The sequence below is a fragment of the Poromitra crassiceps genome (assembly GCF_964638095.1).
Source record: "Poromitra crassiceps genome assembly, chromosome: 16".
NCBI lineage: Eukaryota > Metazoa > Chordata > Actinopteri > Beryciformes > Melamphaidae > Poromitra > Poromitra crassiceps.
Genome location: NC_139645.1, coordinates 23,106,422 through 23,129,820, shown reverse-complemented (window position 1 = coordinate 23,129,820; position 23,399 = coordinate 23,106,422). Strand labels below are relative to the sequence as shown.

Below are 23,399 nucleotides of genomic sequence, written 5' to 3'. Positions count from 1 at the left end.
CAGATGCTGTAATCTTCTACCTGTCTATCAAGGAGTGTGGGGGAAAAAAGGCATCGCTGCTGCGGGAAGCAATCCAGTCTATCCAAACTTTTGTCGATCTGATCTCATCATGACATGCAGCAGGGGAATATATTTTGGTAGCCGATGTGTTTGTGTTCTCACTTGTCCAGACAATCTTGCTATAGAGTAGCGTTGTTTACACGCTTGTTAAACTGAAAAGAGAGAGAGAGGTGGAGTGGGGGCGGAGCACTTTGGTCGCTGCTGAAACCCCATCGACGCTCCAAAATCGAAACAGGTTCAGAGTATCATGGCCGGGCGTCAAGGTGATTGTCCTGCCGATAATCTTAATAATATCCTGTAGTGCGTGGTGCGCCACATTTACAAATCTTGTAGTGTGTGCATGTTTTAGATTCTAGGGAAGATAATCTGGGAAGATTCTCCTGTAGTGTGTGTCACAGCCAGATTTCAAAATCGGCTAGGATTGTCAGAATCCTGTAGTCTGAGCCCACCTTTAGTCGGGTCTGTGTTCACCAAGATTCAAGATTCAAGATTTTTATTGTCACTCCATGGTACAAGTATCACGTGTGAAATTCTTGTGCTGTGGACTCCGTTTACAACATAGTACAAATATAACAGGGCATATGAGTGCAAAAACAACAAGAGACACAACAAGCAATAAGGCAGTATAGTGATAAGACAAGTCAGAGACAGTGGCATATTCACTGCACATAGGTGCACATGTCATGTGCATACTTTAGACGTGCTTAAACATTTTACAGATAGCCCATATCTGTAGCCTACTTAGCTCTTTTTACATTTTCATTATTCATTGTTTAATTTGAGTCATTGTTTGTTCAGCATTACTTTGCAGCATTGTAAATACAAGCTCACCTCAATACTGTAGGATATCAAATCACATTTCCTCATTGCAGTATAACCAGTCCTCTTACCTTGTGTCTGAAGGTCCAGGTTCATTACTGAAGTGTGGAGGTCTGTCTTTAGACCAGTCAGTCTTCATAGACAGACAGCTGGGTACTGGAGACTCTGCTCTCTGGCGGGTGGGGGGGGATGCTGTTGAAAAATGTAAGAGTAGATTTGAAATGTAAAAACATTGAGCACCACTGCCCTCGGGGGTTTGTGGAGGTACTGCAGGGGGTCCGCCAATTTTTATCAAAATAAATGTGGAAATTTTTTAAATGCATTTTAGACAAAAATAATAATATTGAGACTCACAGTCTTTCTTTCCAGGTTCATTACTGAAGTTTAGAGGTCTGTGTTTAGACCGGTCACTCTTCATAGACAGACAGCTGGGTACTGGAGACTCTGCTCTCTGCATGTGGTGCTGACCTCTGCAAACACAAATGTTTGATACATATCATCATTAGCTCTAGTAAAGACACACAACTTCTTGCAACGTTGCACAATGTCAGTTTTTCTGACATCTGGAGTTTTTGATAACATGGTCTGTTGATAAGTGTCCAGGATGCCAGGTTTTGCATCAGTGGTAACCACGGCAACAAATGAGGAAAGATGGCCCCTCCCATTCAGCTCTTTGATGCAGTCGTGCACGTTATAAACTCATGTAGTCCCACTGAGCGCGCTCAGTCAACGTTGGAGCTGAATAGACTTTAGAACTGATGCCATCATCACCGTACATTATCATCATCATCATAATCATCACCATCATCAGGTTTACAATGTGAGTGTGCCAGGTCTCCCAGGAAGCTGTTTCAAGCTTTTGAAGGAGCCTGATCTCATACAAGGCCTACAGGTATCAATGGACAAACATACATACATAAAACACACGTATCACATGACGCTTAAAGGGCCCATATTTTGCTAATATAATGTATTATTATTTTATTGTTGGCCTCCAGTAGAGTAACTTATTGCATCATTCATAGTTCAAAAAACTCATTGTTTATCTTGTACTGGCTCTCACTGCCCCCTTCAGTTCACCCTCTGTCTGAAACGCTCTATTTTAGGTCCTGTCCCTTTAAGAACCCCCACCCTCCAGGAAATACTCCAGGCGGTCAGGAGGAGGAGGCGTAACTGCCTGCGCCTGTAACAGAGATCTCCGTGGTAGTCTATCAGCGGAGACCTGCTGTGATTGAGTCCTCACGGTCCTCATGGTCGTCAAGTCGCCTTCGAAGCATGAAATGCGATTATAACGACCTAGTTGTGTGGCTTAGCCTTCCCAAATGTTGAGGGTAGTTTTTTTTTATTTAATACATAGAATTGGGAACGTTACATTCAATTTCATTCAGACTGCCTGGCACTCAATCGCCGCCATTTTCCCCCGGAGCTTCCACAGGAGGAGGGAGGGTGGGAGGAGGGAGGGTGTAGTGACGCACATACAGTAGTGGAGTCACAGCCAGGTTGGAGAGAGCCTGGTGACGCGGGGTTAGGTTGACAAGTCTGCAGTGTACTGGAGCAGTCAGAACAGGGAAGGGAGGGGCAGGGAGGACGGGTGAAGGCTATGGCGCGCGCGCACTGCCGGCCCGGGCTAGGCTTGTCATCACCATGGTAACAAGTCTTACCTGACGTCACTAGAACTATTGCTCTCGCACAAATCGGCACAAATCCATGTCCTCTCGTCTACGAGACTTCATGGGGGGGAGGGGGGGTTCATGGGGGTAACATTAAAACACCTTCACCTATTTATTTGAAGCTTAGCTCATGTTTAATATGATCATCCAAGATTGTAACAACATATATATGATACAAAATTAAGAAATGCATAATATGGCCCCTTTAATACAACACATAGAACATACATACATACCACATAATACTAGAGATGCACCGATTGCCATTTTCTTGGCCGATTTCCGATTTTTGAATAGTCTGACTTGCCGATACCGATTTTTGCCGATTCCGATTTTCTTTCTAAGAACAACAATTGACAGCTTACACAAACGTTTTTGTAACTTTGTTTGAAAATTAGGATTCATATAACAATTCTTATCATTTGCATGAAGTAGGACCATCTCACTCAAACACATCTCAAAATAAAAGTGTTCCAGGTTAGCCTACTGGACAGAGCTTTTTTGTGCAAATACAATGAATACAAAAATTAAATTAAATCCAATAGCCTATATCCCACAGCTATCATGCATTTACTTTTCCAAAAGAAAACAGGTGCAACAGAACATCAAAATGATCCATGGACAAGGAGTTTATAGACTGGCTCCAGACCAGTCCTCTTGAGTAGAGGGGAAATTAGTCTATGAAGTTACAGTAACGATCTTCAGTCTGAATATCAGGCGGAGTTTACACACAGTCCGAAATTTCGTATGCGTTTTTTTAAATCTGCCATCCGAAAAAAGATTGTCACGCACAGAAAACCTTGCACACTTGTGAGTCCGATGCATTTTTATTATTATGTCCGTCGTTCTATTTGCAAACAAATAGTCTCTCCTGTATCCACGTTACAACATGACTGACAGGCTGAGGCAGCAGCGCTGATGTGGCATGGAGAAGGCAGGTCAGGGAATGGTTATACTGGACTCAATGCTCACGTTCACCTCGCCAAGCCGGCTGGGTGCAGCAGCACTGCTTCCCGGGGAGAGAGAGCAGAGAGAGAGGGGCCAGTGACGTGAAGCGAGCCGCTCTGACTGGACTCCAGCCGAGCGGGACTCGGCCGCACCTCTGTCTCCACGGCTTATTTTCGACTTGCATGTGTGACAAACTGCGAGCTTTGTCTACTTCACTGACGGTGAAAAAATTCCACAACAAGGAAGGTATGCTGGCGTGTGTGGTGTGGTGGCTGGGTGCCTGTCTCGGTGCTTTGGGGTGCGCGCACGTCATGTGAAAATCGGCTCACAGAATCGGCTATTTAGAGTGACCGGCGCAGATCACCGATCGAGGCCGATCACGTGAAAATCGGCCATTTCCAGTCACGTGCCGATCGATCGGTGCATCCCTACATAATACTTAATACAATGACAGAGTTCCATTATCAGAGGGGTGTAGATACTCATTACAAGCAGGGCCGGTTCCAGAACAAGATGACTAGGGATTCATCCTAGATAGGAAGGGGTGCACATGCATGGGCCGACCCGGGTGGCCGGCCGAAGACATTGACATGTTATTTTACTAAAAATATAGTCGAGTGGAGCACACCCAAAGATTTGACATGTTATTTTACTAAAAATAATGCATTTTACCATCATTTCAAGTAGAATGATACCAGCCAAGCAAGAATATTTCAAGTGTTTCAAGTGCTTTACTGAAATATTTGGACCATAAAATGATAATTCAATTATCTCAACCTTAAAAGTTACATATAGGTGCCAAAAAGCCATAAATTCACATCAAAGAACAAAGAAAAACAACAATAATAATTCAAGTTTAAACAGTAAGTGTGCAGCTACAGCATTTATTAAAAAAAAATATATATATATATATATATATACATATATATATATATTACCACTCTTTTAAACTGAGCATGCAGACAATTAAAATGAGGGTGCAATGCGTGCTTTTGCACCCCTGTAAAACCAGGCCTGATTACAAGTAGGATTCAAGCAGTTTTTCTTTCAGAGCTTTCTTAAAGGTGGAGATGGATTTCAACATTTTCCTACTGTCATCGAGCTCATTCCAGATCTGTGAGCCCCTGCATGTAATACTTAAGCTGCTACATTTAAGCTTTCTTTTATTTCTTTTTTAACACATTGAGTGCCAGCCATGTTTTCAATCCTGTGGGTAAGTTGTGCCAGGGGTGTTTTTGACGATTCTGGCTCATTTTACAACAGCCGAGGATTATTTTCTGTTAAGAATTCATGAACACCAATCATCTAAAAATAACTAATAGAATGTGTGCTTTCTCTGTCTAAAAGAGTTAGTTTGCAGAGTTAGTAGTTATGTAGATATTAGCCGTTGAGTACAGCATGGTTTCAGCGTCTGGAAATTTATTCAGAGATAAATGGCTTTTTGTGAAACAGTCACTTTAACCATTCATTTTTGGCATCAGTAAGACCGTCAGACATTCTAAACAATAGTTTTGAACAGTAATTTCCTCCATAACAACAGGAAACACCCCTCTCATTCAAACTCCTCCCTCCGTGTGTCTTCTCCTCCTTCCTCCTGGCTGTACAGCGGGCGTGTCAGAAGCGCGTTGCTGCTGCCTGCCTGCCTGCCTGCGTGCCTGCCTGCCTGCTTGCCTGCGTGCGGACGCTCCTTGTGCGAGTCAAGATGGGCCGGGGAATGCGTGGGCGATGGGCAGATGTTGATTCTGGCCTTTCTGAGGTGTTTCAAAGTGTGTTTCACCTATAATCTATTTTGCAAATCGCTCTCCGCTCTCTGTGTGCTGCTGCCGGTGCGCGGCCGCTCTCAGGCAAGACAAGTCTTGAATGGATTACTGTAAAATCGCCTCGCCATTTCCTTGAACGGCTTGCTCCCGCGGCAGTTTTTTCTTTGATTTCGGTCGTCTGGGGGAGCACTGTCAACACTTAGTGGGTCGGTAAAATAGATTATACACATTCTCTTGCTCCAATAGTGATCCCCGCCTACAGTATGAGAATGAGGCTCCTTCTTTTCTGACTGTAAAATCGCCAAGCCATTTCCGCGGGAGGCGGCTGCTTTTGGTCCACGGGTCCCGTGGCTGTGGCTTCTCTCTGTCTCTGTCGCCACTTAGTGGTCGGTAAAATAGATTACACACATTCTCTTGCTCCAATAGTTATCTCGAAGATGTAAAAGGGGTTGATTGATGTCCCACCGTCAAAAAAAAAAAATGTTTATGTAAGACGAGTTAGCTCGTCCTTGGCACTCAAGCGCTGGATTATGTAAGACGAGTTAGGTCGTCTATGGCACTTAATGAGTTAATACCAAAGATAAGATGTTTATTTCTAGTATTATGAGTGTGCAGGGGACAGCAGACTGGAATGAGCTCAGCCAGTCTGAAATTCATATTATACACAACTTGATACATCAAGCAAGCATTTTGGTGAAGATGAAAATCGGCAAGCCTCAGGAGACCATAGCAATGGAACAGAGGGCGTGTGGGTGCGTTAAACCCCGACCATGACATGGCTCATATTATTTTCTTTTGCAGACTTTCAAGTTTCTTGTAGTGACTAGGAAAGGTGTTGCACCATATGACATTACAGTAGTAATGTTTAGAGTGTAACAGTCATCTTACTTTGTGTCTGAGGGTCCATGTTGAGGACTGAAGAGTAGAAACTCCTCCACAGACAGAGAGCTGTCAGGAGGCTCTGCTCCAACCTCTTCCTCCACACGACCACTCATCTTCTGAGAGGAGAAACACACACACACACACACACACACACACACACACACACAGAGCTCATGAGTAGGGCTGAACAATTTGGAGAAAACATCTAATTGTGATTTTTACCACGTGCACAGAGCATGGTCAAGAGACGGCTCTTTAGGGTGAGTCAGTCAGTCAGTCAGTCAGTCAGTCAGTCAGTCAGTCAGTAAGTCTTAATGGTGAGATTCCCTCTCGTTTCCCAATGGGGTGATGTGTTTCAATCGACACTGCGTGAATTACAACGAGCACACCTAGACACAAACACACGCACACACGCACACACACACACACACACACACACACACACACACACACACACACACACACACACACACACAGTGCGCATGACAGTGTGTCCTGCAAGATTAGAAACCGAGATCTTTGCAAATATTGAGTTTTGAAATGTGTGTTTCAACATTCTGACCCAGTGATCCTTTGGATCCATATTAAAGGAAGACATTCACATATTTCTGTATGTTTTGGTTACGTTATTTCACAACTATTTTAACATGACAGCATGGCTGCTGCACTTCAAAGCATGGGAACAGAGTCGCAGACGCTGTGCCAGCAAGTGTAGGCAGGTCTGTGTCAAAACATTCAACACTGAAACGTGACTATAGAGCTATAAAATACATTATTTAGAAATACGACACAGCGAAAACCACATGGGATAGTTTAATCTCCCGATTATCAAGCTGCAACCTAATCATGTTGTCATTTCACTTGTCTGAAAACCAGAATATGTCAGCCCAGTCTCCAAAAAAAGTTCAATAGTAACATTGGTCCACGGCCTAAAAATGTTTCTGTCACATCAACACCTTATGTCTTTAACTAACAGGTCAACTATTCTGTCGTGTCACACACATACAAACACACACACACACACACACACACACACACACACACACACACACACACACACACACACACACACACACACACACACACACACACACACACACACACACACACACACACACACACACACACACACACAAGCTAGTACGGGAACTGTATCACCATGGACCGCAGGGCGCTACGGAGAGTGAGACGCGCGGCACAGCACGTAACAGAATGTGAGTTGCCAGATCTGCATGAACTGTATAAACAGCGGTGCCTCAGGAGGTCCCTGAAGATCATCAAAGACACAAACCATCCCCACAACAGCCTGTTCTCCCTGCTACCCTCAGGGAGAAGATACAGGGTTCCAAAAGCACGCACAAATCGCTTGAGGAACAGTTTCTTCCCGCAGGCCACGAGACTCCTTAACATACACAAATAGTGTAGTAGCCGCACTGTACCGTACTGTAGCTGCTACCATTACGTATGTCTAACGTTTAATTGTATGTTTAATAAGGAATATGCTATTTGCACCTGTATGTCAAATACGCCGTTTTTAAAATGCCGAGTTTAATTGTATGTTTAATAAGGAATATGTTATTTGCACCTGTATGTCAAATACGCATAATTTAAAATGTTTAAGCACGTCTAAAGTATGCACATGACATGTGCACCTATGTGCAGTGAATATGCCACTGTCTCTGACTTGTCTTATCACTATACTGCCTTATGCTTGTTGTGTCTCTTGTTGTTTTTGCACTCATATGCCCTGTTATATTTGTACTATTTGCACTATGTTGTAAACGGAGTCCACAGCACAAGAATTTCACACGTGATACTTGCACCATGGAGTGACAATAAAAATCTTGAATCTTGAATCTTGAAAAGCTTCATTCATTATTTCTTTTTTATCAACACTGGTCTTTAATGACTTCATTTTCAAGCAGATCCTCGTCTGTCTGTAGTGTCGGGTGGATACTGTCAGGTGCCTAAATGTGCAGAACATGTGCAACAGCGCCCCTCTGTGGTCACACACGGTGGTCACAGATTTCAGTGAAACACTGCTGGTTTATGAGAAATCAGCCCGGTGAACCCGCCCTCAGAGACGAGAGGCGGATGGCTCAAACGCAACACAGCAGTCTGACTCTGTAGGCAAGTCGACGCATGTCATCTTAGTTAGTAGCGCCCTCTGTAGGCCTAATATGAAGCAGATTAGTTTACCACCCATTGAGCTATATTAAATATATATATGTCGATGTTCCCACCCCGCTCTGAAGTCCTGATCTGTCTGCAGAAAGTCAACAAGCCGTTTCTCTCTTTATGAGGAGTCATGTGACTGAAAGACGCTCATCTCGCAGAGTCTCACACACACAGATGGAATAAAACTGGGTTAATTTAACGGTTTAATAAACTGCGTCATGTCGGTCTTCTGTGAAGTACAGGGCCACCGCCCACATCAACTTCCCTGTTTGTTTTACTGACGCCATTATCTCACTGTTACATCTTTTCTATGAGCGTTACTTTGAGAGAGAGGAAAAGAGGCAGGTGAACGCAGTAAAACACCTGCGATCAGTAACAAACTGACTCAGACACTTTTACAATCAACAGATGTGAACTCAGACAGTGGAAAAAGGTGACAGATATCAGCCAGGGCAGAGACACTAAACCACTCAGAAACCATTCACTTACTTAGCAGCACCAGTTCGAGAAGGTGACTGACACCTAAAGGTGACTAGTTTCATCCCTGAATAAAATAATCATAGGAATAATAATGTAGTATTAACACTCACCCTGCGTCTTCTCTCTGCTCTCTCAAAATGGTGTCGGTGTGACTCTGAGTCTGAGTTGAACTGCGACACACTTTACTTCCACTGTCAACAGTTACTTTGCTCCGCCTCAGCCTGTATAGAGAAGTGTCGTGGCAGCAGGGCTGGATGATGATGATCAAAACGTCGCTCCGAGTGTTTCCGGCTCTGGGCGGAAGACCGTGCTGTGCTCCAGGAACAATATTCCGCTCAATTCTTGCGTTCCGTTTAGAAAACATGGGCGACGCGAGTAACGAGAGTTAGCTCAAAACAAAACACTTCGTTTGGTATGTCCATGCTTCTTGTTTTTTCTCTAACTCGTAGCGACTGACTGCCTGCTGTTGCATTTGTGTGGGGGAAGGAAAACACTGCAGCACACAGGCCACCGGAAGACGGGGGCGGGTCTTCTTCTGTCTTCCTGCCTCAGTAACTGCCAGGCTCTCTCTCTCCCCCTATGCTCTCCCCTCTGTGAGAGAGCCTGGTGATGCGGCAGGGGTGGTAAAGTAACTGATTACATGTATTGTAGATTGTATTGATTATGGATTTATTGATCCAATTGGCTGTGCACTGTAAATATTGACTCTTTTATTGTTTACTTTATGTTTGATATCTTAAGGTGCAAAATAAATAACACCTAAAAACACTTGGCTCTTAGAAATGACCAGTGAGTGCAGCCAAGAAATAAATGACTGGGTTTCTAAGAAAATGATGCTCTGTAATCCAAAAATGTAAACACGATTATTATATTATTATATATTATATTATTATTGAGAAACAGATAAGACAAGATTAGCAAAGCTGTTCTTTGTTGTTGTTGTTGTTGTTGTTGTTTTTGGGGGGGGGGGGGTCCTGAGGAGCTCCAGTAGTCAAGTAGGAGGAAATTTGTTCAAAACTAATCAAAAAGTAGAATAATCAGTTAGCCTACATTACTTTTATATTGTGATACTTGGATTACTGATTACAATTTTTGACAGGTAACTATTAATTGCATCCGATTACATTTTAAAAATAAACTTCCCAACCCTGGTTACCAATCACAAGTTCCAGAGGCAGCTGCGGGCGGGATTTAGGTGTGACGACAGCTAGAAGCAAGCAATGATAGACAGATGGTTCATCCAATCACCTCCCAGGGATTCTTTAAACACACACACCCTTTTCCATAGTTTCCAAAGACAAGCTCCCTGATGGTTCTGTGAACAAACCATCTGGCGTATATATATATATATATATATATATATATATATATATATGTATATATATATATATACACACACACACATTACACACATATATATGTCCTATAACTTCATTTCCATTCATACTCCCTGAACTCATCCATGTATGTATCAAGTTGAGCCACAGCCTACTGGTTGCTTTTGTAACAGATTTGAATCTTTATTGAAGGAAAAGATCAAATAGAGAACACATGTACAATACTTCAGCTACAGAGAAACAAGCCGTGTAGCTGAACAAAGACATGCGCACATTTCCAACTTTGTCCCAATGAAATAGAAACATGTGAAAGGAGAATGAAAGGGAAATAGTGTCTGAAGTGCTGCTGTGCAAAGTGCCACAAATCAATCCTCTTTATCGACATAGATTTGACTCTACTGTACTGTAACTATACTACAGACTTTACTGTACAAACCACCTGCAAGCAGCAGCTGAAAGATACTTAAAGTCCCTGGAAACCAAAATCCACAAAAACGTTCTAACTATGTTATTTAGGGTCTTATGTTAGTAATTTTGTGCCTCCGAAATTATTATACATTACTTTCAACCCAAAGCCTTAAAATCGCCACTTTTCTACAAGATTCTACAAAGTACTTCCTCATTGAAGATAGCAGTGCGCGAGGTGCTAAAACGCAGGAGCTTATGACGTCATAAGCTCTATATAACCTTTGTACACGCACGCAATCCGCACCCACCCTGCTTTTGTCCGTTCTTTGCCCCCAGTGACAGCGCTCCCTCGCTGTCCGTCTGCCTCCCACTCTGTGTGCGAGCGCTATGCTTCTCTCCCTCTCCCTCTCCCCCCCTCTCTCTCTCTCTCTCTCTCTCTCTCTCCTAGTGAGAGAGAGAGAGAGAGAGAGAGAGAGAGAGAGAGAGAGAGACGGCACACAGAGTGGGAGGGAGACGGACAGCGAGGGAGCCTGTCCGTCTCCCTCCCACTCTGTGTGCCGTCGTGCCTCTCTCTCTCTCTCTCTCTCTCTCTCTCTCTCTCTCTCTCTCTCTCTCTCTCTCTCTCTCTCTCTCTCTCTCTCTCTGGACTAGTGAGAGAGAGCGAGAGACACGCAGGTTACTCTCTCTTTCTCTCTCTCTCTCACACACACACACACACACACACACACTCGCGAGTGCTGTGTAACTTGATCTCTTTCTCCGTTTCCCTCCCCCCTCTGTCTCACGCTCTCTCTCTCTCGGAAAACCTGCTGCAGAAAGGACACGCCCACACAGTCCGCGGGAGAAATACACTCTAAAAAATAATGATTTTCTCATGAGTTTTGCCAGACTGTCAAACCTAAATTTATATACTTTGCGACGTTCATCATCGTTCAAATTTGGCTGGTGGCTTATTAACATAGGGTCCTGTGATGTGATGAACTCAAAATGCTAAATAATAAAGAAATATTTCTGGTTTCCAGGGACTTTAACTCAGACGTGGATCTAGGATTTCAAACAGCCCCCCCATCAGAAGAAAGTGCCTGGCACTTTGTACTGGAGCGCCCTCTAGCGGCTTTCTGCCTCAGTACATGGCTCTCATGAACAGGGCAAAGCAAGAAGATATAATCATATCTCAAACTTGTATCAGGTCCCAGGGTCCTTACACATTTTCAATCAAAGAAAATCACATACTTTTTCCTCTGAAGATGTTGTCTGGTGTTCAATATGATTAACGCAGACCTGGATCTAGATCGGTCAATGGTCTGATGAAGAAATATCAGAATATGTGAGATGATCGGCAGGGTTCCTACATGCTTTCCATTTTAAAACTCCATATTTTTTGACATAGGTCAAGAACATAGGGCCTCCCTCTATCTGAACATTATTCTTCACATCAACACAAGCTGTGTATTCAAAGTGGGTCTAGACCAAGATCAAAGCTAGAATTGTGTGTGTATCGGACCTGAACTACAACATTTTCCATACTTTTCCCAGACTTTGTTTTCAAATCCCCAAACTATTCACTTTCCAGACCTGCGTAGGAACCCTGAGTTACGGAAGCATGGATACAAGTGGACAGATGGTAATCATATACATATAGAGGGGAATCATATTTAGTCCCTTTGTGCAGCATGGGTTGCTAGTCGTCCATTGGGGGGGGCAGCAAATCAGTGACTGTGCAGAGGAGAGGCAGCGCCCCCTAGCTGCTGTCAGCCTGGAGCATCTTCTCGATCTCTTGGTCCCACTGCTCGTCTCTGTCTGTGGCCTCGCTCACCACCTCGTACTCCTGGAGCTCCTGCTGCAGCTCCTTCTCCCAGTCTGCCGGCTCCTCTGGGGGAGGGAGGAGGGAGGAGGGAGGAGGGGGGAGGGGGGAGGGAGGAGGGGGGAGGGGACACACCACAGAGGTGTTAAGATGGCTTTAGTTAGCCAAATTAGCATGCCAAATGACATCCTGACTGACACAACATTGATATATTGACTATGATTAAAAATCTGATAACAAATCAGGCTTGTATATCTTTGATATGATGGATATCATAATAGCCATTGAAAAAACTATGAGGCTATGCAGTAACAAGCTGCTCCAGTGTTTAGCCCACACCCAGACACAGCCAAGTAGCTGCTTATTCTTTATACACTATATTTATATTTCTGATACCAAGGCACACGGGAATAAAAGACAGGGAATACTCAATTGCATTACAACATCAACAAGAGATCTAAATCTAAAAGAGATTTGCTCACAGGTTCAGCAGCAAGTCAGCCAGAATAAAACAGAAACGTCCGGTTATAACCGTCAAAATAATGACATTTAAATGAAAGTACTGTCGCTATGTTTTGTGTGTGATCCGAAATCCCCCAAGTACCAAAGAGGAAATAAAGAAAACATTTGCAGAGAAACCTGTTGTAAATAAACATACAATGTTGTGCCTTCCAAAAGTCAATTTGAACCCATAGTGAGTTGACTGGTCTGTACACCCAGCAGCAGCATTATGTAGCCTATTGGTTTTAATAAATTAGCGCTTTTATTTTGAAGGTAATATCGCCTCGCTTCCGGTATCGAAGCTCTTGTTTTCAACTTGCTTTCACTGACCAAAAGGGGGCGTGGCAATCACAAAAAGGAGCCTAACTTCTAAACGGATTCACGTAACACCACGACACTTATTAGAAAGGCTGGCGGAGGTATGATGCACTCTACCTAGTGCTGTAGTAGTAGTAGAGTTGTTGTTGTTATTATTATTAATATACATTTAATTACATTTTTGGTCTCAATGCTCTTTCCCAGGCTTTTCCACCCTACCAAATATAACATTCGGTGGGAAACAAGAGTGCTTCTGATTTTTGGATTTTTTTTTTGAATGAAAAATCTGCAACATCAGCACAAAATATCGTCTTTATCAGCAGCTTGAATGCCGATAGATTGACAGTGATCTTTTAAAGCCGTCTTCTGTTGAGAGAGTGGTTCCCTGGTTCATAGCTTACTTCTTCAGCTTACATGTTGTAACATGAAAAGAAAATCATCAGAAATACCAACACAACAAAACGATATCTGTCTCATTTCCAGCTTAAGAAATGTAACAGACACATAGTTCCCTAAAGGATGAAACAAAAGTGTCAGAAAGCCGACCTTCAGGAGAGGGGCTGTCCTTCTTATCCAGAAGATCTCTTCTCGATCTCTTGGTCTCACTGCTCATCTCTGTCTGTGGCCTCGCTCACCACCTCGTACTCCTGGAGCTCCTGCTGCAGCTCCTTCTCCCAGTCTGCCGGCTCCTCTGGGGGAGGGAGGAGGGAGGAGAGAGGAGGGAGGAGGGAGGAGGGAGGAGGGAGGAGGGAGGAGGAAGGGAGGGAGGAGGGAGGAGGAAGGAGGAAGGAGGAAGGGAGGGAGGAGGGGGGGAGGGGACACACCACAGAGGTGGTAAGATGGCTTTAGTTAGCCAAATTAGCATGTCAAATGACATCATGACTGACACAACACTGATATATTGACTATGATTAAAAATCTGATATCAAATCAGGCTTGTATCTTGGATATATTTATATATATATATATTTATATACTGTATATTTATTGCTCTACACTGGTTGTCTATGGGAAGCACTTAACCTGAATTCATTCTGATGACTGTAATTATGATCTCCGCCAATGGGGTCATATTCTTGCCCATGTCTGTTTGTCAGCAGGATATCTCAAAAAGTTATGAACAGATTAGCAGATTTTGCACAGAACTTGGTGGAAAAGCAGCTCATGGGTCAACTAGCTGTTTAGATTTGCTGTCATTTGATGGAAGAAGTGTGTTTACAGAAGATGATGGTGACTGAGGAAATATATGCTTATGGGTGAATGTCAACAATATGGCGGCGGTGGGCGTGCCCGTACGTGAGTGACGTCAATCGAATAAGGTCTATAGCCAATGGTTGGGATGCATGGGTTACTGCATCAGCTAAATAAAGAATGCTACCAGTAAGCTGCCAATCACTGACCTCGTGACGCAGCTGGATTCACGCGGGATCATGAGATCACGATCACATGACATGACAAATCCATCTCGCCACGCCCCAATCTATTGGTTTGAATCTGAACCACCAGTGGGTTCGCACCAATCAGCGTCCTCTGAGGCAGCTATATGGGCGGGCTTTAGGGGTGACGCCAGCGAGAACCAGCCCGTGCCGGTGATAGACAGATGGTTCATCCAATCACCTGCCAGGTATTTGTGCCCCCGAGCAACTCGTTGCAAGCTGGTTATGTGAAAACAAACCATCTGGCAGCGACAGGTTAGCCAATCACAGCAAAAATACACTAAATGTACTGTGATTGTCTAAACTTTGTTTGTTCCCTATGCAGGGTATATACACTTTAATGTATATCTTGATTGTGCAATAAAACCCAATGCAATAACTGCTAAATACTGCAACTTGTGCAATAACCAACTATCCACACTGTTATGAATGTTCTTTTACTGACTGGACCTAATGCACCTTACTGTTTATTATTATTATTATTATTGTTATTATTCTTATTATAATTATCATTATTATTATTATTACCATCACTCACACTGCTGTATATAAGATAATATTATGTACCATTCACTTCTATTCAATGGTACTTGACAAGGATTTAATTGTAGGAGACGGCACACATTGGTGACACTTTCATGTATGTACCTACCTAACTTCTATTCTATTATTTTATTGTTGTGTGTTTTTGGTCTATTCTATGCTTCCTATAATGTCTCTATGTTTATATTCTTCCCTATCTGAGTCTGAGCAACTGTAGCGTGACCTAATTTCCCCCCGCGGATCAATAAAGTTATTCTGATTCTGAATCAATACATTTTAAGAGCTTTTTTTAAGACCATCACATCAGCGATAGGGTTGTAAATCATAAGTTTCATCACGATACAATATTATATAGATTCTTTGGACAACGATACGATTTAGGATTTTGATTCAAGTCAGGGGTCTGCGATCGTTATGCGAGGATATACTGTATGCCCATTTAACACAATCAGCTACAAAAATGTAATACCTTTTTAATACTTTTTAAGGGACTTGATTTTGCGTAAATTGATTTAGCAATTTTTAATACTCTTCAAGACCCCGCAGTTACGCTGCTATGTATGTGAGTACCAGCACAATAAACAGTAAGAATGATTTGCAAATCACTTCTGATCCAGTTCTGGTATGCAGAGAAATCCCTAATCTTTCAACTCATGGGCTGATTGATGGGACGCTAGCTTCACCTTCATTCAGTCTTCTTCAGGTATTCATGAAAGAAAGATGAACATTTGGCCATTTAGACTATAGAGAGATGAGAAAGGTGCAGAAAACCTAGCTGCAGTCAACCATTCAACTTCAGCTTGAGCTCCTGACCTACAACAGTGTCTCCTGGACTAGCACCCCTATAACAAACGTGTCATGTTGGCGCCTCCTAATGGCAGTGAGAGGTAACTGTTTGGAAACTGAACTTTAATATACAGAAATCCTGTGCAGTGTGTTAATAAACTGCACACACACGGCGCTCCTGTTTACCAGTCGGCCGGTCTGTGAGGCTTTATAAACCAAGGGGGCAACGTTCCTCATTAATCTTCCCATAGACGTACAAATAAAAATCCTTATTATTAAAAGAGTTTTACTTGGTCAAACCAAGTGATTCAGCTATATTTAGAATCAGGAGAGAGCACAGCTATATTTAGAATCAGGAGAGAGCACAGCTACATTTAGAATCAGGAGAGAGCACAGCTATATTTAGAATCAGGAGAGAGCACAGCTATATTTAGAATCAGGAGAGAGCACAGCTATATTTAGAATCAGGAGAGAGCACAGAACATTTCATTCAGACCATAACTAAAAGAAGAAGAAGAAGAAGAAAACTTTTGTTTGAAATGTTTCTTTTCCTGCCGGTCTGTCTTGTATGGTGAAAATGCAACAAGATGGCGTTGCATTATATATTCGAGAGATAATTGTTGTGGGGACAAATACAATGAAAACGGGTCAGATATGTTGTCAACCTGGCTGTAAAATAGACTTTTCCAGCGTTTAGCATTACCGCAACCACTATTTCTAGGTCTTCTCCCCGTGGGTCTGCAGCATGTGTTGTCTGGTGGATCCGGTGCTGCTGGTTCTCTGTGAGGAGGCACCGGCCTGCCGACGCATCCAGCCCAGCATGTAGAAACGCAGCATCAGCAGAAAGCCTGGGGGACAGACCAGTACATTACATTACGTTAGGTTACATTACGTTACAATGCATTAAGTTACGTTACGTTACATTACATTACCTTACCTTACATTACATTACGTTAGGTTACATTACGTTACAATGCATTAAGTTACATTACATTACGTTATGCTACGTTGCGTTACATTACATTACATTAGACTGCGTTACGTCATTTGTCAACAGTAGTGAAATCAACTGTGCAACAGTCTGCATCAGCCAAGACCTTTTAAAAGGAAAATCAAAATAGAATGAAAGGAGGGCAGCAGCGTTCCATGCAGGTGAGGTCAGACTGTGAGAAGGTGCTCTTTGGTAAAAAAAATGGGGTAACATTAAGTCATCAAAAAAAGTCTGAACCAAAGCACTCTTGGTTGTTCCTCCCGTTAATACATACATGTACATAAGTTCAGCTTAGACCATAATGTCCGCAATTCTTGCAAAACTGAATTTAAGTACCCCCTTGAAAAGGAGATGGTTCATCTCAAGGGGTTTATCCTTCTAATAAATTGTCAGTTGAGTGTAGGGTCATGCAAACGGTTACCACCTGACTCAGAATGTACAGTAGGAATATAGGATGAAACCAGCGTGACGTCACTGCCACCCACAAATGCGTAACACCGCGGCAGTTAACTAGTATGAGTTGTGCCAAACAAACGTTAATATCTCAAAAAGTATACATCACATCGCTTATATTTTGACATTCTGAGTGAGAGCAAAATCAGCTCAAGAGTTTGATGTATAATATGCATGTTGTGTTAAAGTCGTGTGAACTGTCGCAGTTTTTAAATTGTAAACACGGTCAGCCGGCTAGAGTCAGACGCTCAAACTCAGGCTCCATATCTGTCTGTCTGCCTGTCTTTTTATAAGCATTTTACGAAATGTCGATGGGAAAATAAATGGCGGATGAAAATCTCTGGTACAGTGCTGAAGAAGGAAGTGATGTTCCACTTTGGCTCTCGATCTAATTGCATCCCTAGTTCTCAACTGTGTTTAGTTACAGGGATGGAATGTGAGCGCACACCTTGGAAAGAGTTAAGGATGCAGGAGAGGAAGACGACAAAGTCGGAGATCGGGCCGAAGTCCAGGAAGGCCAGGCCCCAGGTGGTCCCGAACAGGCAGCTGAGGCCCCAGATGCTGAAGAACGACACGCAGTCCCGCCTCCACTCCTCCCGCCTCTCGATCTTCCTCCACACCAGGAATAGCATCACCAGGCCCGCAGACACCAGGACGGCCAACAGGGGAATGGTGGTGCAGTAGTGAGCCAGCCAGGCCTGAGGGCTGTCTTTCATCCAGCACCTGGAGACACACAGGTTCACTGATGTTAGTTGTTGTTCTGCCAAAGTGTACACATCTCACACACACACACACACACACACACACACACACACACACACACACACACACATGATCATAGCCTCACATGCACACACACAAGTTTGCCGATATCTCTGCAATTCTCCGCAACTGACGGTTGGTGTCAGTGTGACGTCACGGTGATTCAGTCTATTGTCCATGGAAAACCTACTTACATCAGGTAAGGGTTGTTGATGTCATGGAAAACCTACTTACATCAGGTAAGGGTTATTGATGTCATGGAAAACCTACTTACATCAGGTAAGGGTTGTTGATGTCATGGAAAACCTACTAACATCAGGTAAGGGTTGTTGATGTCATGGAAAACCTACTTACATCAGGTAGTCAAGTCAAGTCAAGTTTATTTATATAGCCCTAATTCACAAGCATGTCTCAGAGGGCTTCACAGAAAGTATGTCTAGCTGATTCTAGCTAACACACAGTAACAAGAATATACAGAATAAAGATAACATTTGAACATTTGAAGAAAGCAGGAGAGTGGAGGAGGGAGGGAGAGGGAGGAGGGAGGAGAGGGGGGAGGTGGGGAGAAAATAGGAAATGTGGAGAGGTGGGAGGGCGCAGGGGAAGGAGAGCAGTGGGAATGTGAGAGAGGGGAGAGGACAGAGAGGAGGAGAGAACAGAGAAGGAGAGGTGGAAGGGTACAGGGGAGGTAGAGTAGAGGTAGGGTCTAGGGTGGAGGGAGGGAGGGAGGAGAGGGGGGAGGTGGGGAGAAAATAGGAAATGTGGAGGAGGAGAGAACAGGGGAGGAGAGATGAGGGTGCAGGGGAGGGAGAGCCAGGGTAGGGGTAGGGTCTAGGGTTGGGGGAGGGGAGGGAGTAGGATACGGGCCCGGATTAGGGCGAGGGTGGGGAGAAATGGGAAATGTGGAGGAGGAGAGAACAGAGAAGGAGAGGGTGCAGGGGAGGGAGAGCAGGGGGAATGTGAGAGGGAGGAGAGGGCAGAGAGGAGGAGAGAACAGAGAAGGAGAGGTGGGAGGGCGCAGGGGAAGGGGAGCAGTGGGAATGTGAGAGAGGGGAGAGGACAGAGAGGAGGAGAGAACAGAGAAGGAGAGGTGGAAGGGTACAGGGGAGGTAGAGTAGAGGTAGGGTCTAGGGTGGAGGGAGGGAGTAGGATACGGGCCCGGATTAGGGCGAGGGTGGGGAGAAAATGGGTAAGGGTTGTTGATGTCATGGAAAACCTACTTACATCAGGTAAGGGTTGTTGATGTCATGGAAAACCTACTTACATCAGGTAAGGGTTGTTGATGTCATGGAAAACCTACTTACATCAGGTAAGGGTTGTTGATGTCATGGAAAACCTACTTACATCAGGTAAGGGTTGTTGATGTCATGGAAAACCTACTTACATCAGGTAAGGGTTGTTGATGTCATGGAAAACCTACTTACATCAGGTAAGGGTTGTTGATGTCATGGAAAACCTACTTACATCAGGTAAGGGTTGTTGATGTCATGGAAAACCTACTTACATCAGGTAAGGGTTGTTGATGTCATGGAAAACCTATTTACATCAGGTAAGGGTTGTTGATGTCATGGAAAACCTACTTACATCAGGTAAGGGTTGTTGATGTCATGGAAAACCTACTTACATCAGGTAAGGGTTGTTGATGTCATGGAAAACCTACTTACATCAGGTAAGGGTTGTTGATGTCATCACTTGGCACCACCTCCCTCACACCGTAAATGTTGCCTACCGCTGCCAGGACGATAACAGGAACCACTGGGAGACCTAACGAGGGGTTTTAAAGTTCGTATATATTTTTTCATGTTTGAAAGTTATACATATGAGTTTGAGTTGAGTTTGAGTTTAATCATTCTGACTTGCAATACATGATTGAATTATGCAGAATGTACACTCGGAGAAAAAAAGAAAAAAAAATACACATACATTATGCATTATTAAAACAGACCCCAACATCAAAAATACAATCAACGCTATAGCCCATTAAAAAGCCTGACGCCACAGGAGATGGTGGAGTTTCTCAGTCTATTTGTTCTGGTTTTTGGCAAAGACAACTGATTGCCTCTGCGCAGAACACGGCCAGGCCTTTCTTCCTTACTAGGAGGGAGGATGTGGTGGAGCGGGTGGTTAGGCTGGTGCATCATGTCCTGAATCAGCTTCACAGTGGCCTGTTATCTTCCTGTCTGCAGATCAGGTAGATGCAAAGAGACGTCCTTGAACCTCATCATTATTTTGACAGCCCTTTTCTGAACCCTGTCCATGGTGGCTCGTTGTTTGGCCGTACAGCCCACAAGCAGTACACTCCCATATTCTAGACATGGTGTGATCAGTGTGTTATAGATATCAACCAGGTCTTCTACAGGGAGCCCATTTCTTGCCATCACAGTGAGAAAATGCAGACGCTTGGAGGCTTTTTTCACAGCCTCCTCAACAGCCTCCTGAACATCTCCACTGATCTGATTGGATTAGAGGGGCTGGCTGGGGAGGGTCCTTAGTGAAGCATACTCTCAGCTCCATTGACTTGTTGCCGTTGAGAAGCATGTTATTTGCTGCAGCCCATTCCTCAAGCCGCTTTGCTTCACCTGCCATTGATGTATCAGTTCCTATGTCAGAGAGTCTAATGGCACGGGACAGCCCTATATCATCAGCATACCCTATATCAAGTGTATCATTGAACAGGACTGATTGGATGGACATATATAACAGGAACAGGTAAGGTGAAATGACGCCCCCTTGTGGAACCCCAGATGTAATGTCTTTCCATGTGCTATATATGCTATTAGCCACAACTCTCTGTCTTCTCCCTGTTGTATTGCTGTGGAGCCAGGTGAGGAGCTGTGGACAAAGATCTAGTGCAGCCAGGTGCTGTAGGAGATTTGCATGGTCAACACGGTCAAAAGCCTTTGACATATCAGCCAGCACTATCCGGACCATTGGTGCATTGCAAGAGTCTGTCTGAGTAAGCCAGGTGTGGGTGGCTTCAACAAGAGCATTTGTTGTGCTATGTCCTGGTAGATATGCATGCTGATTCTTGCATTCTTTCAGGGCTGTTGGCATGAGCTTTTTAAGCACAAATTTCTCCTGGACCTTTTCCAAGACATGAGATTAGGGAAATTGGCCTCCAGTCGCCTATCTGGCTTGGGTTTGGGACTTTAGGGACAGGGCAGATGTTTGCAGCCTTCCATTCATTAGGTACAACTCCCAGTTGATACAAGCAATTCACAAGATGTGTGACAACTGGTGCAAGATCATCAGCACATTGCTTTAGTAACCAAGGTGGGATACCATCTGGACCACTGGCTTTTCTAGGATTTAGTCTTAGGAGAGACTGTTTCATCTGTCCAATGCTGCATAACTCACCCAAATTGACTGGTTTGGGGAGGGGGAAACATGCATACGTGGTATTTCCAGTCCATGCTTCAGAAAAAAAACTGTTCAGGGTCTCTGCAACATCCATGTTGTCAATATTGTCCAGATTAATCATCATTAATCTCACATATTCAAATCATCAGATATTTTCATACCTTGACATGTCAAGATTTAACGGCAGGAAATGACTCAACAAAACACTCACCGAAACCAATCAGGGGCCAGACGTAGGGCCCCAGGGGGGGGCTGAAAACCATGTAGACCAGCCAGAAGGTGTGGAAGACCTCCATGCCCATCCAGGTGAAGGAGCTGAGCAGCGAGTAGTGCAGGCCCAGCCCCACCCACACGCACAGGCCCTCCCCCCACACGTTGGCCACAGTGCCCGTGGAGAAGAAGAGCAGGTTGAGGAGGAGCAGGGAACTGGCTAAGCCCAGGTGGATGGGTGTAGACTTCTCCTTAGGTTGCCTGGAAGACACGGAGACACATGGAGATCATTTACCTAGACTCAAGATTGAAAGGTGACAGTGATTTTGCTCCACCTCATATCTTTGTGGGTGTGGGAGTGGGGTCCGGGCTGGGTGGTCCGAGGGTCTCCTTCAATGGCTGAGGGATGCCGGTAGGTTAGAATAGTTTCGGTTAGGCTGTAGATTAGCTAGAGTAGATTTTTTGATTGTTATATTGCTCACGCTAAGACTAGATTAGAGTTGGTTAGGACAGGGGACAGGGACAGCTTAATGTCAATATTAGCTGCTGAAAAGTAGGGGTGGGGAAAAAATTTGATACACCATAGTATCGCGATATTTTGCCTGATGATATTGTATCGATATTTGGATGCCAAGTATCGATATTAAAAAAGTGCCATGCCATGCCAGGCCACCGGGCATCTGCCCGAAGCGCCCGATGGTGCAGTAAAAAACAAACGGCAAAAACAAAACAAAACAAAACAAAACAAAAAAACACTGCATGTTTTACTTCCGGTGAGGTCAAGGAAAAGGTAGGAAAAGGAGTTAGGAGTGACAATATATCGAAATATCGCAATATTCAATATATCGCAATATCAGCATATCGCAATACTATCATATCGTGATAGTATCGTATCGTGGGCATCTGGTGATTCCCACCCCTACTGAAAATATGTTTAAAATGACTAACATACCTGTCACCTGTGCATAATGGTCCCTGCCTCTTGTAAACACAGCCACTGCGCTTCATATCATCCTCACAGCCAATCTATCCATTTTATCCATCTGTAACTGATCTTCATAATATTCATAACTAATGATCAGAGTTGAAGGGTGACTTCTGGAGCACACGGACAATTTCAGAAATTTATTGTGGTGCAAACAGACACACTGACACTTCTTCCTCAGAGTCAAACAAGTGACATGGGATGGAGTCAGATGGTCAGAGTCATGTTACTCTCAATTCTATCCTTTTTAATCCGTCTGACATTTAAAATTAAGCCACCTGTTTGAGTCATTGGTTCAGGTGTAGTTATGCTCAATCTGGGAACCCAGAGTCGATTTTTATTTGAAAAACAGACTCTGGGACAGCCCTACCTTTTTTCCCGGCTTCCTGTACAGCACGCCTCTCCTGCCACGTCACGTCCTTTTCGGCTATTCGCTAATAACGTTAACGCATAAACACTCTGCATAGAAGACATCAACTCGTCTCACAACTCATCAACAACAGTGGAAAATGACTGGAGGTGTAGTTGTTGTGACTAGTAGTATCGCCAAAGCCGCGGCGCAAGTTGGTATTCAGACTGTAAACAGTGGAGCACGGACGCGGAAATGAAGCGACGGTGGTAGGAGAGGCGCGCTGTACAGGAAGCCGGGAAAAAAGGTAGGGCTGTCCCAGAGTCTGTTTTTCAAATAAAAATAGACTCTGGGTTGAG

The 23,399-nt window shown here is 44.0% G+C and overlaps 2 protein-coding genes across 2 annotated transcripts in view; both read right to left on the bottom strand.

Annotated features, from left to right (window-relative positions):
* The window catches only part of LOC310791528 (uncharacterized protein), a 220,712-nt gene that overhangs the window by 53,915 nt on the left and 143,398 nt on the right, over positions 1 to 23,399 (bottom strand). Inside the window, 1 exon segment of the mRNA XM_083653202.1 lies at positions 951 to 1,071. Within this exon segment, the coding sequence (XP_083509328.1) occupies positions 951 to 1,071 (121 nt within the window).
* The window catches only part of LOC310790991 (adhesion G-protein coupled receptor G5-like), a 56,544-nt gene continuing 49,409 nt past the window's right edge, over positions 16,265 to 23,399 (bottom strand). The window contains exons 12-15 of the mRNA XM_083652715.1: positions 21,708 to 21,967; positions 19,801 to 19,900; positions 17,823 to 18,097; positions 16,265 to 16,778 (exon numbers count right to left, since the gene is read on the bottom strand). Coding sequence (XP_083508841.1) covers positions 16,648 to 16,778; positions 17,823 to 18,097; positions 19,801 to 19,900; positions 21,708 to 21,967 — 766 coding nt within the window. The 3' untranslated portion in view covers positions 16,265 to 16,647. The remainder of the gene's footprint in view (positions 16,779 to 17,822; positions 18,098 to 19,800; positions 19,901 to 21,707; positions 21,968 to 23,399) is intronic.